The sequence below is a fragment of the Amblyomma mixtum genome, chromosome 3 (genome assembly GCF_055824585.1).
Source record: "Amblyomma mixtum isolate Tamu chromosome 3, ASM5582458v1, whole genome shotgun sequence".
NCBI lineage: Eukaryota > Metazoa > Arthropoda > Arachnida > Ixodida > Ixodidae > Amblyomma > Amblyomma mixtum.
In genome coordinates this window covers 169,004,432-169,020,241 of record NC_143014.1, presented here as the reverse complement: position 1 = coordinate 169,020,241, position 15,810 = coordinate 169,004,432, and the positions used below count along the sequence as shown (strand labels likewise).

Sequence of the window (15,810 nt, the reverse complement as noted above, 5' to 3'; positions counted from 1 at the left end):
GAAAGAATATTTCTATGATAACTCAAGAGGCAGTGCCCTACTTTTTGAAGCTAGATCAGGGTGTCTTAGAACGCGCAGCTACAAAAAGAAATTTAACGAAGAAGATGACACATGTGCAGTGTGTGGTAGATCTGTGGAAACAATTGAACACCTCATACTCAAATGTGATGGTATCCATCCGGACGTCGATGCAGGCACAGTCACTCTTCCGGAGGCCCTAGGGTTTAAAGATAACAATGGTCATGTAAATAAATCTGCAGTGGAAGTCAGCAAAAAGCGATTGGAGGATTGGTGGCTGAAAAGCAGAGATGTGGCATAAGGTTAGAATAGTAGGAAACCGTAGGCAAAGGTGATGGAGAATCTTAATGAGAATTGCCAACACAGTAAACAAAAAAATAATAAATAAAGAAAAGCTGAGCATGGTGCCAATTGCCACCACCCCGTTTCAAAGGGGGCGCTCCTATCCATCCATCCATCCATACATCCATCCATGCAGGCTAGTTCATATGGCTAGTTTGCCAAAGTGGTTTTAACCGTTTCAAGCGGAAATAAATCTTAGTGCAAGCTGCAAGTGCTTAGTTTTACATGAAAGTATTAGATTCAGTTTGTTTGTTTTTTTTTGGTTCTTTGATGATTTGTTTATTTTTACGTTTAGAAATTTAGTACTTCATTTGGCGTTGCAGAGGCTAGCGATAGCTACGCGCGCGAAGTGGATGCTGCGTACGTTGTACGTTTCGCTGCGCACTTTTTTCCGCGCTGGTTGGCACTTGACGCCGCTGCAGTTCGCAGTTTCCCCTTTTTCTGCGGTATCGTTCACTACCAGTTTTGCACTGAGATGTGAGCCTCGTTTTCCGCAAAAGTAAGTAACCTTCCATTTCTTTTCTGTGGTGAAAGTGTCGGCCTTGCTTTAGCTAAGCCTCTGACGCGCCTGATTGAACGGTCGGCTAACGCGCCTGATTGAACGGTCGGCTAACGCGCCTGATTGAACGGTCGGCTAGTGTGTCACTCCTTTGGTTTACAAATCACAAAACAGTATCAGCCAGTGCTTTACATACCAAAGTGCTATTTGAGCTTTTGTTAAGTGGATACAGCTAGGCTATGCGAGTTACTTTCTTTACCAAGGCGGTGACAATGTGAACGTGACAAAGCTTCAAACCAACCAGCTTTGTTTAAGCGTACGTTGATAAGGCGCGAATTTTTTCCTAGACATTGATTAAAGTCTGTGCTCTATTGCATTCTGGCAGGGTTTTATTCTTGCCAAGGACTCTCATCTGGCCACCTGTGTGCTCCAATTCTCCTTGCTGTGATTGCCGTCAGTGAAACTCCCGTTAAAAAGGCTTTGGTTATCTTCACTAAGGTATTTGTTTGGGCTAGTCGGTACATTGTTAAAACTGAAGGCATAGGGCACGAAGGACCTGTCCTGTCCTGTCAAGCTTTTATTTCATTACGATTGAGAGCCCCGGCACAAAGGTAGTTTACTCAGTGGTGCTGCTCTGTATGTGTGCCGGCTGTTTGACAGTGCAGTGAAGTACTACGGCTCTTTGCAGGCGTGGCAGCTTTTATTTTTTGGGAAACCATTGCGCCATGCACAGCTGGCGTTGTCCCTGCTTCACTGTGTGCATTTCGTTTTGGGTACAGGCTGTTCAACAATGGTTTTCAGAGGACCTCCTTGCCTGCTCAACTTCTCAAGTTTTGGTAAGCACGCTTTGCAGCTGACACCTTTTCTTTCACTTCATGATTTCTTGTATAGGTCTAGGCTGTTTGCTAATGTTCATTCCACAAGCCCCATTATGTGTTTGTCCTTTAGGACCCCAACTGTTGGCCGGAGGAGCAAGGACCTGGTCTAGTTTCACGCAAATTAATCGCAGCACCTTGTACTTGGTTGTTCAGAAGACTTGGTCTGGAGATTGTTTCAGTTCTGAGGTGGGAATCTGGACAAATGCTTCTTGTGCAGTGGTGTAAGTAATCTCTTGCCCGCTGTTTGAGCTTCATCGTACAGATTAGAAAGGGCTTGTTTGGCAATGCAGTGTTAAGAGCCTTATATACACGCACTTTTATTTGTCTTATCTTTCAGATGTGCCCCTGTGTGGCTGTCAAGGTTAGGTCCAAGATTTAACGCATCTCTTGTGTATACTGAAGTGATGCAGGTATTACCAGGACAGCAGCATCTCTTCTATGGTTTCGTGCGACGGTGCAAGATGGCAACCATCAGCCACTTCTTTCAGGTAAGAGAAAGCCTGTTTGCGAGATGCAGCTTAGGAGGTTCTGTGAGTACAGTGTGCATCGCAGTAAGGCAGTGCACTTGCTATTGACTGCTTGGCTTTCAGTGTCCATGCACGCTGTTTGAATTTTGCTTCTCTTAAAGGCCTCCACAGTGGTTGACTTCTTGAGTTTATGGTGAGCCGTAGCACTCTGCTGAAATGCCGCTTGCAATGACATCATATGCATATATGTTTTTGGTTAGCTTATTTTATTGCCTGTTCTGTCACTCCTTGCCATTTCCTGGTCTTATTTGCTTCCGACTCCTCATTGGCCATTCTACATGCACCTGACTGACTGTGCTTTTGGTTACTCTAATATTTTTCCCTTCTGCAGGCTGCTGAACAGAGCTGGATTTGACTTCCCCTTGTATACCGTCTAGTTGGCATCCTCCTTGCAAGAAAAGCGATGTTTGGAACACCTAGCGATCTCTTCATTGCCGTCCACATCACAGCAACTTTTCTCATCAACGCATCCGTTGTGAACAAGGCCCGGGGCCGAATGAATTTTTGATTTAACAATTGGTTGCTGCTCGACACTTTCCCGCCATCCAAGTGCTTACCGTTGCAACGTCAGCCAAACCAGTGAAGCTACCTCCTCCATGGCTTCTAACATTAATTTCCTGGTCCCTTTCTTTTTTTGTGTGGGTGTATGCACTGGATTCAATAAAGAGTAATGCAGTGACTGAAAAGTGTGCTCATTTTTCGGGTGTTTGCAAATCAGCTTTGAGTTCATTTTTGAGTGTATACAAGAAAAATGAACTATAACATTTTTAAAGCTTTAGAGGGTTTAAAGGCAGCACTAAAAATCAGTCTTGAAATGCGTAAGATATTACAGGCACCCATTTCGGAAAAAAAAGGAACGTCTAAAAAAATTCTAAAAAAGTTCTACCTCAGAAGTTTTCTAGCCGTATACAAGCGTAGCGTTAGCAGAGCTAATAGAGGGCTAGTAGACGTCTAAGTCTAAAAAACTGCTTAGATGAAACTTCTTTTAGATGTCAAACTTTTTCTTCCGAGACTTTTTTTAGACGTCTATTAGCGCTTTTCGTGTTTCGTGGGAGGTGAACGGGTACGCCATGCTCACAGCTACCCTCTAAACGGCACATGGCGCCTGAGCAGCACAGCGTGCTTGCTTGAAGCGGGCCATGTGCATCCGGGAAATTGTAGAACGGAGGACTCAAATGGCCTTGGTAACTCTGCGTGTCATTGTTCCGTGGGCCGTGTACTCGAGTTTCAGCGAAGATGAGCGCGCTGGCGTTAACATTTTGTCGCGCCGACGAATCGTCAGGAGACACGCTACACGAGGGCTCGCGTGTTTTGTGCGGTGCTCGACAAGAGCGGGTTATGCGCAGATTCCAATTTGCCGCATCGAATGGCTACGGATCTACTGCACACCATAAATCGATATACTCAGCGTGAAATGGCCAATGAGGTTCATATGGGGTTCGTTATATCCATTTATAAGAAGATTTTACATCGTAAAAACGAGATATCAAATACATGGCAGTTATTTCGCTATAAGCCGTTCCGTCGTCCTTGCGGGGTTTGCGAAGAACTACGGGGCAGCTAATGAGCTTTTTTCTCGGTGCCCACTTGCAGCCCATCTACTGCCGGGCGGCCATCGCGTGGGAGCCCTCGGAGCCACTGAGCATCGAGACCGTCGAGGTGGGAGTGCCCAGGCAGGGAGAAGTGCGCGTCAAGGTGGGCATGTGCACGTGACTGCGCTCCTTCCGGGCTCGCATATTCAAGCAGTAACACATGCGGTATTCGTTCGGATTCAGCCGGTTTCAAATGCCATCACATACGGCCAACTCGGGCCCCGTACTTACGCATTGTGAAAACCAGCGGTAACAAGATCCACGAAATGGGCGAGTCACCATCTGCATCGCAGGGGTTATAGCTGCACGGCTCGTTTCAGTAACAGTAAAGAATAAGCGAAATCTGTAAGAAACGACGCTGAACCATACGTTTGCGACTATAGGTATTTGGATAAGTCACAACTGTAACTGTTTCATCTCCCAGATTCTGCACACGGGCACGTGCCACGCCGACTCGAACACGCTGGAAGGTCTGGACCCAGACCGAGTCTTCCCCTGCATCCTGGGCCACGAAGGGGCCGGCATCGTCGAAAGCGTAGGACCCAAAGTGACCCACTTCAAGCCCGGTACGCCGCGCTCAAACGTAGAGCTTCTCGAGCTGTGTGTTCAAACAATGCTTGATTAAACGAGGTTTAATGACCACGAATGATTTCGTGGTTCTTATATCCAAAACTTGACAAGAAGCCCCGTCATCTGTGCCACCTTCCTGCCATTTTTCCTTCCTGTGACTCGTTTCCGGAATTCCTGACTGCCTGCAGTATACAGCTGCTTTCGAGTCTCGTTTCAACAGTATAGCGCATAGAGGATAGTGTCTCTCGTCTATGGGCATCGTCGGGGTTTCAACGCAATCGAGCGAAAACTTTGAATAGGTTACCTTAAGCCTGTTTCACATGCAAGCGAAAATGCTATAGTCGGATACAACTTAAGTCTGCAGTGAAGCTCCGCCCATATTCAGGCTTCGCGCACAGAATTCCTCCACGACAAAAAAAGTTTTCCGCTGCTTAAACGCTTCTTGTTACGTTAACAAGGAGCTTATGACAAGAAAAAAAATTATGCGCTCTAGAATTTTTATTCACAAATTGTTTGATATAGTCAAACATTAAAAAGCTGATTTCGTTTACAGTTGCGATTGGCCAGCGGAGTAATACAAGACGCCGCGGACCACGGCCCAGTGTTAGCAACTGCTGTTTTTTTTAGTTGTATCCTACTATAGCGAATTCTGTCGCCGCGGCGGAAAAACCTGTTTTGAGTCGTCGCTGCGACGAGCGGCGAGGTTTCAACAAGTTGGAAATTTTCGCTGCGACGCGCAGCTCAATCGCTCAGTCGCTTGCATGTGAACCGGCCTTTAATAGACGGCCCCATGTGGTGGAACTGCATGGCAGGTGCCTTTTTCTTGTGCACGGTTTGTCGAAGCGGAAACCGAAAAACACTAAACATCGCTGCATAACTGTAGGTCCGAGTTGTACTTAACAAGTGATTGATTACTTGGAATGAATTACATTTGCTTCAAATTTTATAATGCATTACTTTTTGCAGGGGCCAAAGTTATCGGTAATCCTTTTTTTTTCAATAATCTATAGTAACCCCATTATAACTTCGAGAAGCAGAAATTGGTGGCGAACACCAGTGCTAGCCCGGAATATTTCTACGCGATGCGGAAAAGCCGCGCGCGCGATGACGTCCGGAGATGCAAGCCCGAGCGGCCTGCATTTTACTATAGCGCGGTATTCCACTGTTAGCATTTCTTCACGGCAGCAGAACAGAACGTCATGTTTAGCCGCCGCTGTCTCAGTGGCTTTGGCACTCGGTTGCTGATCCCAAGGTCACGGGTTCGACCCCGGCCGCGGCCGCCGTATTTCGATGGTGGCGAAATACGAAAACGCCCGATGTCGGCGCATGCTAAAAACCCAAGGTAGTTGTTGTGATGCGTGGTTCATGAGCGCGCGTTCATGCGAATGAGCAGACAAGTTTCCAGGGGCGAACGCTGCGTTTATTCCCGCATGTTCGTCGGTGCGTGGCTGGCCGAGAATAACCCACCCGTAGGTTGCGGTGCAGGCCTTTTATTAGGTTATTGGCGCGCATGCGCATTAGCGACGGCGGCGGCGATAGCCGGACACCACAGTAGTCAAAATTAATATGGAGCCCTTCACTAAGGCGGCCCTTATATAGCCATGCATCACTTCGTAGCGTTAAACCCCCCAATTTACAATTCAGAATGTCATGTTTAGGGAGCTTAAGCTTTGCTCCCCGAGAGCAAGCAACGAAGCGCAGCGTTCTGCGTAACTAAGAGCTGGTGCGCAAGTTCTTTGTGCGTTACAGCTCCGCCCTTCCCTCAAACGCGTACACCGAGAATCTTTTCAGTGCCGCTGTTTACGTTTTCACAAGAAAACGTGGAGGAAACACCGACAAAGGCTTTCAAAAACAACCGCTAGTGAAAATTAACAGCGTAAGAATTGCAGCAGATAACAGATCAAGCGCTTAACCGCTGCACCTCTGCACTGGGAGCCGTATGAGTACTCCCAGCGATCTATGAACGTTAAATAATGAATTATCAATTCCGCATATATGGGCACTAACCCATTAACGCAATTGTTTACTTTATATATATATATATATATATATATATATATATATATATATATTGTGGGGGGGGGGAGATATAATTTACCGCTGAAATCAGTAATTGCGATTGTAATCGGTTACTTCTTTTCTTTAAAGTGTACAAGACTGCCGTCGATAGCTATAGCTACGATAGATATAAATGGCGTGATAGCTGCCGTACAGCACAGTACGAAACGCCACAATACGAGAATGCGGGAAACGTCGTTCTGCTCTCGTTTGCAAAACTGAATTCGCGTGCTTTGAAGTTATCGTTAGTTCAGCGTTAGTTTAGTTTCAAGTCCACTTGAAGCACGTGTTTCCACGAACGCTGTCGACTGTTGTTGCGTGGGTTGCCTTCTGCCATTTGGGATGGTGCCGAAGTGTTTAGAATTTTCAAAGAGTTCGACTGCCCACAAAACGAGGGACACCATTATAACGCTGGAAGGTACCACGCGTCTTTCGACGCCTCCAAGGATCACGCAGATGCAGTTCTCGATTTCCGTTCCGTCGATAACACGCCCCGTATCCGCATTACAGGGCGCTGTGTACGGGCAAGTCGATTCTCTTTGCTCTGCAGGGTGCAATACGCGCCGACCTTTAGTTCACATTCTTGGCGTCAGTGCAGGAGACCACGTGATCCCCTTATCCACGCCGCAGTGCAAGGAGTGCCGGTACTGCAAGAACCCACGCACCAACCTGTGCTCCAAAATCAGGTACGGCACTACCGTTGTTCTTTATCTTAAAGGGGTCATGACACCATTTTTCAGACATTGTTTATTGCATGTTGTTAGCTATACATCTCGGAGCAACTGGGCAAAATATGAGCTCATTTGTTAAAAAAGTCCTCCTGAACCGCGTGGCAGTCAGGCAACAATGGCGCGCTCGCGGTTCGTGACGACATAGACTGGCACTCACGTGCTTGCTCGCGACTGAACGACTGAATTGCGCTTAGTGAGCAGAGGGGAGTGAGTTGTTCGTTGTTCAGGTTTAGGTTGCGGTGGGGTGAAGGGGGAAGTTGGGGGAGACAAAGGCCTGTGTCCTTTCCTGTTCTGTGTATAGCTTCTGCCCGGTTTTGGCGAATTCATCGCAATAGACATATCTTTGGCACAACGTGTACCGTGTTACTGTTACCGTTACCGGAGTACCGGGATCCACCCACTGCCAGTGAGCGATTGGTCCTGATGCGGCAGGCGTGCGTGCAGCTGCCGGGTACCTGGCGCCATCTGCGCCCTCGAGACGATCTGCGCATGCGCAGTGGCGATGGGAGGGCTCCCGGTAAACGGTAACACGGTACACTGTATGCTAAATGTGTCTATTGTGCCTCGGCCGCGCTCGGGTAGGCGCGCGCTCTGCTCCCCACCGACCGTGCGCGCGGCAGTTTTGCAGCAGACGACGGCGCAGTCATCACTCAGGCTGCTTCAATATGGCCGTCGCTGCCAGGAGGAGGGGCTTAGAGCCGATAACTTCAAATTACAATTTTTAGCTCAAATGCACGCGTAGAGCCCTAGTTCTTTTTAAGTACGCATAATAACGTCGTGGCTAGTAGCTGCGACGTAAAAGCACGATTTGTTGGTAGACCATGTCATGACCCCTTTAACATCTGCAGTATACAATTAGCCCATAGCACTCAATAAAGGTGCGGTATTCCCGCTGGGCTGTCAAAAGGCGCCGCTTCACGAATATGCGGCAGCGTTTTTTTTTTTTTAATGCGTCTTGTAGAAGCTATGTTTTCCCCGCCTTTCCCTCTGCTCTCCTCAAATTTCGCCACGACCGGCTTCTTTTTGTACGCTCAAAGGTCGGCGCTCCTCCCAGCCCCACCTCCGACGCGCGCGGGAATTCCCCGCAGGGCAGAGCTTCCTGACCTACCGGAGCGATGCTTTTGACTGACCGCGACCATGGTGGCTGCGTGACACCAGAAAGAATCTAACCAATAGCCATTGCTGAACAGAATTACGAAGGAGCGAGCGGCGGAGGAGGGCGCGAGCGTGAAAAAGTCACCGGGAAATACTCGCAAACTTTCGCGCGCGATTGTGGGTTCTCTGCTGCGTGTATAGTGTGTTATTTGACTCAGTTCATGACAACAGAATGTAGCGATTGAACGAGTTTACGTACTTTCCTATTAACGTTTTTCAGAGCCCCTTTAACGTACCAGAGCTGCTCCCAGGTAATGAAGCACGTCGCAGTGGACGGCTAGGGATAAATTTGCCTAGGGCGTTTTTGTATTTCGTCCCTATCGAAATGCGCAAGCCACTACCAGGAACTCAAGCCACGAACTCGTGATCAGCAACAGAACGCATTATAGAACCGCCGAATCCCAGGTGCTGAACTTTTTGGTGTTAAATTGGTACCGACGTGGTGCGCGAGCTAATATATGCGGCAAGTCACCTGAAACTTACAAAAGCTTACATGGGTTCAATGCTGCAGCACAGAATGTCGAGCGACAGCTCCGTTGATATAAGGAGCTTTGGCCGTGTGCGGCCGGGCGTTGCATCGAACACAACCAGCGTTCTGTTCAACGCATAAAAGTGCACCGGCGTTCTGTGCAGAAGCCACTTTTATGCCCTACGTGCGATGTCAGTGCACGGTAAAGATCCGCAAGTGGTCGAAATTATTCCGGCGACCTCCACTGCGGCACCTCTTTCTTCCTTTATTCTTCCACTCCCTCCTTTATCTCTTCCCTTACGGCGCGGTCCAGTGTCCACCGAGATGTGGGACAGTTACTGCGTCATTTACTTTCCTCAAAACCAATTTTCATTTTCATGCGACACGGCGGCCGCGTTTCGATGGAGGCGAAACGCAAAATGGTGAGGCTCAACTTGGCTGAGCCAGGTTATAGGAGCGAAAGGCAAACGAACCAGTGGCCGATGTCGACGCAGAAACGGCAGCGTGCGCTGCCCTTTTCCGCTTGAGATACTCTAGCTGCCTGTGCCGCTGCTTCTCCAGACGTACTACCTCCCGTTCTTCATCAACTAGACGGGCCCACTTTCGCGACTATCTCTAGTCAACGCGGCTTCTTTGCTCTCTGTCATAGGGTTCGCTAGAAGCAGCCCGGCGCCTCCAATGCTCAGTCGAACAACTCGTCCCTGTGACCGGTTCTGGCTCCATATGTCTGCGGTGTCTATTTATAGGCGGCGAGCGTTGGCCTTAGAGCGAATCACGTGGTTAGTCAGGTGACACAATTGGAGAAAGCGAGCGGCCAGAGCGGCGGTCAGCGCAGCTGAGGAACGAGCGGTAACAGCTGCGACAAGTCACGTGGTATGACGTCACAGCCATCCATCCGCCGAGCCTCCAGAGGTGAAATCCAGGCCTGATTTGACCTGCAGCTTTGCATGCGAGAAGTGGAAAGCAGCGCTCCGAAAATTTGCCGCGCTCACGCTTGTCGCGTAAGTCGCGCAATACAGCGAGAGCGAGCGTAAACGTAGCCTTCGTGACCCAGGGTCCTGGTCAGGACGTGGTCTTGCGTGAGCGCGAGTCCCAGGGCGCGTAGAGCAAGACGGGGTACCTTAACCGTTGTGTGTGCACGGCAGGCAGCCTGAGAGTCGTAAAGATGTGGGAGCTGCGGTGTTGCATGTTCTGAGCTTTAATGGTAAGAACGATAGCACTGATTTCCGCCGCAGCAGGGTCTGGTGCAGCGAATGAGGTTGCCATGTACTGAGCCTGTTGACGGTCCGCAGCCGCTACGGCGCATTTGTGTAGGAGTGGGTACGACGCTGCATCCATGTCAACCACGGATTGGTCATGTCGTAGCTGTAGGCGAAAACACACACACAAAAGCCTGTCACCTGTGCTTGCCGTCCTGTCACAAAAAAACAAAACAAAAACAGGACGACAAGCACAGGGGCCCTTGCTTGCCGTCCTGTCTTTTTGTGTGTGTCAATGCAGCACCTTGATTTACAAGTTAACATGCAGAACCAACTATCCCGGCAACATACACATGCCTGGCGCCGGGTTGATTGGAATTCATGATGATGTGGCATGGAAGTGGAGCGACATTCCCGTTAGGAACGAACGACGGGCGGTTATCCGTCAGAGCTATGGTTTGGTGAACTTGGGGGTCGCCCGGCGTGGTGATAAGGCGAGCTCGTCGAGATGTGAGAACCGCGTCTTAAATTTCTTCGAAGGGATTATGGACGCCCAGTGCTAGAAGACGCGTGGTGGAGGTGCGGATGGGGAGGCCCATGCAGGGCGGATTTGCAGAGTGTTCTGAGAAGGATATCCACCTTATTTATGTCGGTACGTTGTAAGTTACGATGAGGGAGGCCGTAATCGAACGCGGCTAAAGACAAAAGCGTTGACCAAGCGGAGGGTACAATGTTCTCGCATGCCCTGCAACGCGTAGAATCATGCGGGCAATGTTCAGATCTGTAGTGCGGCAGATGGTGATGGTGTGAAGGGGGCGGCCGTCAAGTTGGATCCATAAGCCGAGTACGTGGAAGAAAGAATGTTCGGCTTGGGGGCGACCGTGTATATGGAGGTCTGTAGTCCCGGGCGATGTATAGTAGCAGCTGTGAATGTGTATGACCTCAGATTTGTCTAGTGCACAGCTCATGCCCCTATAGGAGGTGAAGGATTCAACCTCGTTGATTGCGGTTTGAAGAGCAGTCTCCTTAACAGCCAGGTAGTCGCAAGCTGACCAAATAGGTATTTATTTATTTATTTATTACAATACCTTCAGGGCCCCAGTGGGGCGTTACAGAAGGGAGTGGTTAAAAAAAGTATAGACAATGCAGCAAAATGAAAACAATAAGTAAATGCAAAATGTAATGTAATACAGCAAAGAAAGAAAAAAACGTAAGCTTGAACAAAATACATATCAGATTAGGTAACAAAACAGCCTAGTCAAACACATAGTTTTCCGCGGCATTTTTAAATAAACATGCTGCCGATGTCGGAAATTTGCTGGGACTATTTGAAGTCCCGAAGTTGCGCTTAGGAGGCCTGCTGGCTTGATTGATTGATTGATTGATTGATTGATTGATTGAGTGAGAGTGCGTGCGTGCGAGCAGGCGGGCGGGCAACCGCACACCGAGATAAAGGAACGCAGAATGCATCTCGCTGAGGAGACTGGGACAGAACTGCACAGAATTAGCCATGTGAGACGAATAATGTTACAGACAACAATGTGTGTGGAATATCATAAACACTTATTATCTAGAGTAACACAGGAGCTGCGATGCACAGCGCGAGGATTACTGCAGTACTTTTTTTGCAGCGAAAATTACGCTGGGGATCGAACCGATGACACCAGGCTCAATGACAGTATACACCTTGTCGGCTGAATCGTCGGACGTATTATAAGATCCTGACTCATTTCTCTCTCGAACGTGACTTTCTGTTCTAAACTGGCAGCGCAGAAAAACGTAATCAGAACTGCACGTTGACCAGGCGCATGCGGCGATTGTCTCCCACACGCAGAATGACCCAGGGTCGGGGCCTGATGCCGGACGGCACGACGCGCTTCATGTGCCAGGGCCACCGCATCTACCACTTCATGGGCACCAGCACCTTCAGCGAATACACAGTGCTGTCCGAGCACTCGCTCTGCAAGGTCAGGCATTCGGGTTTGCTCCAAGAGCGCGCGATTAAACCCATTCCTGGCACTCGCCGGAGCTCGGCGCGCAGTCAGACTCGGAACATCACCGCCGCTCTCATAGCGGATCACGGCGCCCTTCGTCGACGTACTAGACGCGCGAGGTTCACACTAGCAAAAGACTGCCAGCGTTCTTTTAAAGCGGGCAGAAAAATTCGCTTGCATTCCGTTCCCCCAATGTTCGCTCCCACAGCTCAGCGGACTTCCTCCCGACAGAACTATACCGGGTGTTTCAATGAGCACTTAAAAAATTCCTGAAAATAGGGTGTTTGAGAGACAAAATTTTTTCAGGAATACACACTCAGCCGCGAAGGACGACAGTTACTTAAAAAAAATCACACTAATGAGCTAGCTAATCAACCAGGAGTCACTAATTATCTTTTTAATTAACACAGTCTGGTGGGTAGTACCAACGGCGAGTTTGTGTCCACGAACAAGACGATGGCGTAGCAGTTCTTGAAACGAACAAAAGGTCACTCTTTAAAGCCTTGCAGTGCGAGGAAATAGTGATTTTTTTTATGCACAAAAAACACACTGTAATAACAATTTGTGAGAATGCAATAAAAAATATAAAAAATACGACGAAAAACATAGACGCCAATACCTTAAGTAAGGTCAAAACCAATATAGCACAAAATTAGAAGAAATCGTGCAAATTCAAACAACTGAGATTCAGAATACTGAAATCTCCGCAATAAGAGAAAAAATGAAAAACAAAATCAGAAGGATGGCAAAGACATTAAGGAACACAAAAGAAAAATAGCAAAAATACATTTTAATCATGCACAGAGATGTTGCATGCTGATGTAAGTGCGCAGCATTTGTTCAGATTTATCGAGGTGAGCTTTGGTAGCAATGTCAGACGGTAGGTTATTCCAATCTATTATGGTTCTGGGTACGAATGATTGTGCAAGTGAGCTGAATGACACGCTGGGTGTTTGACTTTGTAAGGGTGATCTCGGCAGGGGAAAATGACAGAGGGTGACTGGAAGAAGTTGTTGTTAGCGATAGGAAAGTGTGTTTTCGTTGTAGTGATAGGGGATCCAGTTCAGCATGATTTTTTAAAGAAGTAACACTGGAGTACGGGGAATAGTCTGAAAAAAATAAAACATGCAGCACGGCTTTCAAGGAATTCAATGTTACATACGATGTAGTCCTGGCTCAGGTCCCAGGTGACACATACATATTGAATTTTAGTATGATTAAAACGGTGTGCACGAGTTTTTTTAAGTGTGAAGGTGCTTGCTTTAGTCTGTGTTTGATTATTCCGAATGTGCAGTTAGCAAATGCAAGATTAACGTTGATGTGATGATGCCATGTTAGATTCGATCTCAAAATGGCTCCTAGGTATTTGTGCGTGATCGTAAGATTGACAGATTGAACCTTTCCCAGAGGGCATTTGGGGTGTTTGAATAAATAAATAAATTTTATAACTAGTAATGACTGTCTCAAGAAAATTTTTTCTGATGTACCAAGGGTGACATACAGTCGCAACATAAACCTGAGATATATACTAGTACATGATAGGCTCAATAAGAAACCCCCGCCGACAATAAGCTCATGCTCTAGACCTAGATGCAAGACATACAAGCATTTACAAAGTGACACTACTGTTAGAAGCACGGCAAGCAATTTCATAAGATTGCTTTAACTGCACGTCATTTAATGTTATCTCCATGCTTCAATGCTCCTCCTGTCAGAAACAATATATCAGAGAAACAGGACAACAATGAGAGTTAACTAAATGGCCACTGCGCTAACACTGTAAAAAATGTCTACAAAGCATTGTCAGAACATTTTAATCAACGTGGCCACAACTTCGAAGAACTTAAACCATTCATTCTTCAGTCACATTACACCGGTCTTTTCAGTACTCCACATTGCCTCTTTATTGTTTCTTTCACCCTACCCCTCCTCCCTACCAGTACTTTTTGCCTCCTTCTTTCCCCCCTCTTTTTATTATTATCCTTCATTCTTACCTACTTTCACCTTATACTCTGAACCACCTGCTACCATTTCTCATGAACCCTTTGCTTTTGCATTCCCTCCCATTCCTTTCACTCTTTCTCTGCACTCTCACTTTTTTTTCCTCGCTTCCTGGTATTTCGTTCTTACTGCTAAATTGTGTTGTTCTAGTTCTTCCAGGTCAGCCTACGAGTCATACTATACCACCTACGTAATGCAGCTCCCCATGTGTGGACACACAGTCTCTCAAGCCCACATTCCCCTCCAGATTCCTTTCTGCTGAGATGGTGTATTTCTTTTCGCAGTTTTGCAAGTCAAGGGGTTAATCCTTTTTAGCAACCATCATGCCTGGACAAAATTCCCACCCCTCATCCTAACAGGCTTCCCCCTTGACATTCTTCTCCCCCTCACCAGGCCTTCTTCCTTGGAGTCAAGGCCCAATTTAAACCCCGCCAATGATGAGCGCTTTGTCCAGATGAAAACAAGTTCTCTTGCTGAAATGATGGCAAGCTTTCCCAGGCCTCCCCTTCCCTTGTTCAATTTGTTTTTCCATCTCATAACAGTTATGTCCCGTGCACACGTACAACATGCATAAATATCTGATGACACCTTAGAGAAATGGGAAAGGATGGCAGTCATGACATTGATTACAGTGACTAAACAGCAATACATAAAAGTTGGAATCCTTTTCATTATAGTTTTACAAACTTCACATTACTTGATCAGTGTGCCATGTACCAGAGGCCTAAGCAGGCTAATAGTTATTCCCAATCTCATAATTGGGTGAAGAGGTAATCATTTTGACAGCAAGCTGTAGCAAGAGTGATTCCTTCATTTACTAATAATGACCTCATGGTCAAAATACCTTACACAGCAAACTTACTGCAAATATACAAGCATTAGAAATGCACAGTATACATATTGGATAGCAACAAATGAAGCCACTGTATTGCATTAGGTTAGCACTGTCTTGAATCGGATAAGATGCTTAGAAGCTATCGATGCATTGAGTAAGTTACTCCACTCATGTTAGCTGTCGGAGAGCGTGGCACATGACATTCTCCAAGGTGCTATACAAGTTGGTGATTACAGATTTGTCCCTGGTTGCAAGATAACACAGCCAGACAGCACAGCAGTACTTATTAAATATTGCAGTTCAAGCAGAGTTTATTCACTATCTGTTGGCAACAGTCATCAAATACAAAGTGTCCTGTTCTCTGGAGCTATTCACCAGGCTCACTTTAGCAGCACAGCCCCTTCTACTTTTGCATCTGCACACATTGTATTCCATCTGAGTGGCCAGCCTTCACGAAATGTCCACAACTTATGTCAGCTGTTGGCACTTAAGCTGACTCAGCTAGCTCTGCATATAAATAGACAAAGAAACCTCAATAGTAACACTATATTTCAGCATTCTCATCCATATGCCACAGGTACTGTCCCTTTAGCACATTGCAGTGCAAGTACATGCTTTCTTTCAACATGTTGAGAGCATGCCCAGCTTGGCACCTTTATCCTCCCTGGCTACCTCAAAAAATGTAGTGCTGTGCATGCTTAAAAAAAATAGTCCTCTTAACCGCACTGGCTGCCACTACAGTCGGATACAACTTAACTCTGAGGTGACGGTAATGGTGAAAAACTTTTATTGACAAGAAGGCCAAAAGTAAAGAAAATTACAAAGCAGCATTGCTGTGGGTCTTAGGCTGTGGGTCGTGGCGTCCAGACAGTCCTCTTAACCACACTGACTGCCACTAAAGTCTAATTTAACTCAACTCTGCAGTAAAGCTCCGCCCACATT

General features: G+C 47.1%; 1 protein-coding gene across 1 annotated transcript in view; it reads left to right on the top strand.

Moving 5' to 3' along the window:
- The first annotated feature begins 868 nt into the window (after nt 1-868).
- LOC149352661 (alcohol dehydrogenase class-3-like) overlaps nt 869-15,810 on the top strand; it is a 38,927-nt gene continuing 23,985 nt past the window's right edge. The window contains exons 1-6 of the mRNA XM_089581876.1: nt 869-1,958; nt 2,075-2,225; nt 3,858-3,959; nt 4,281-4,422; nt 7,083-7,170; nt 11,873-12,005. Coding sequence (XP_089438002.1) covers nt 1,735-1,958; nt 2,075-2,225; nt 3,858-3,959; nt 4,281-4,422; nt 7,083-7,170; nt 11,873-12,005 — 840 coding nt within the window. The 5' untranslated portion in view covers nt 869-1,734. The remainder of the gene's footprint in view (nt 1,959-2,074; nt 2,226-3,857; nt 3,960-4,280; nt 4,423-7,082; nt 7,171-11,872; nt 12,006-15,810) is intronic.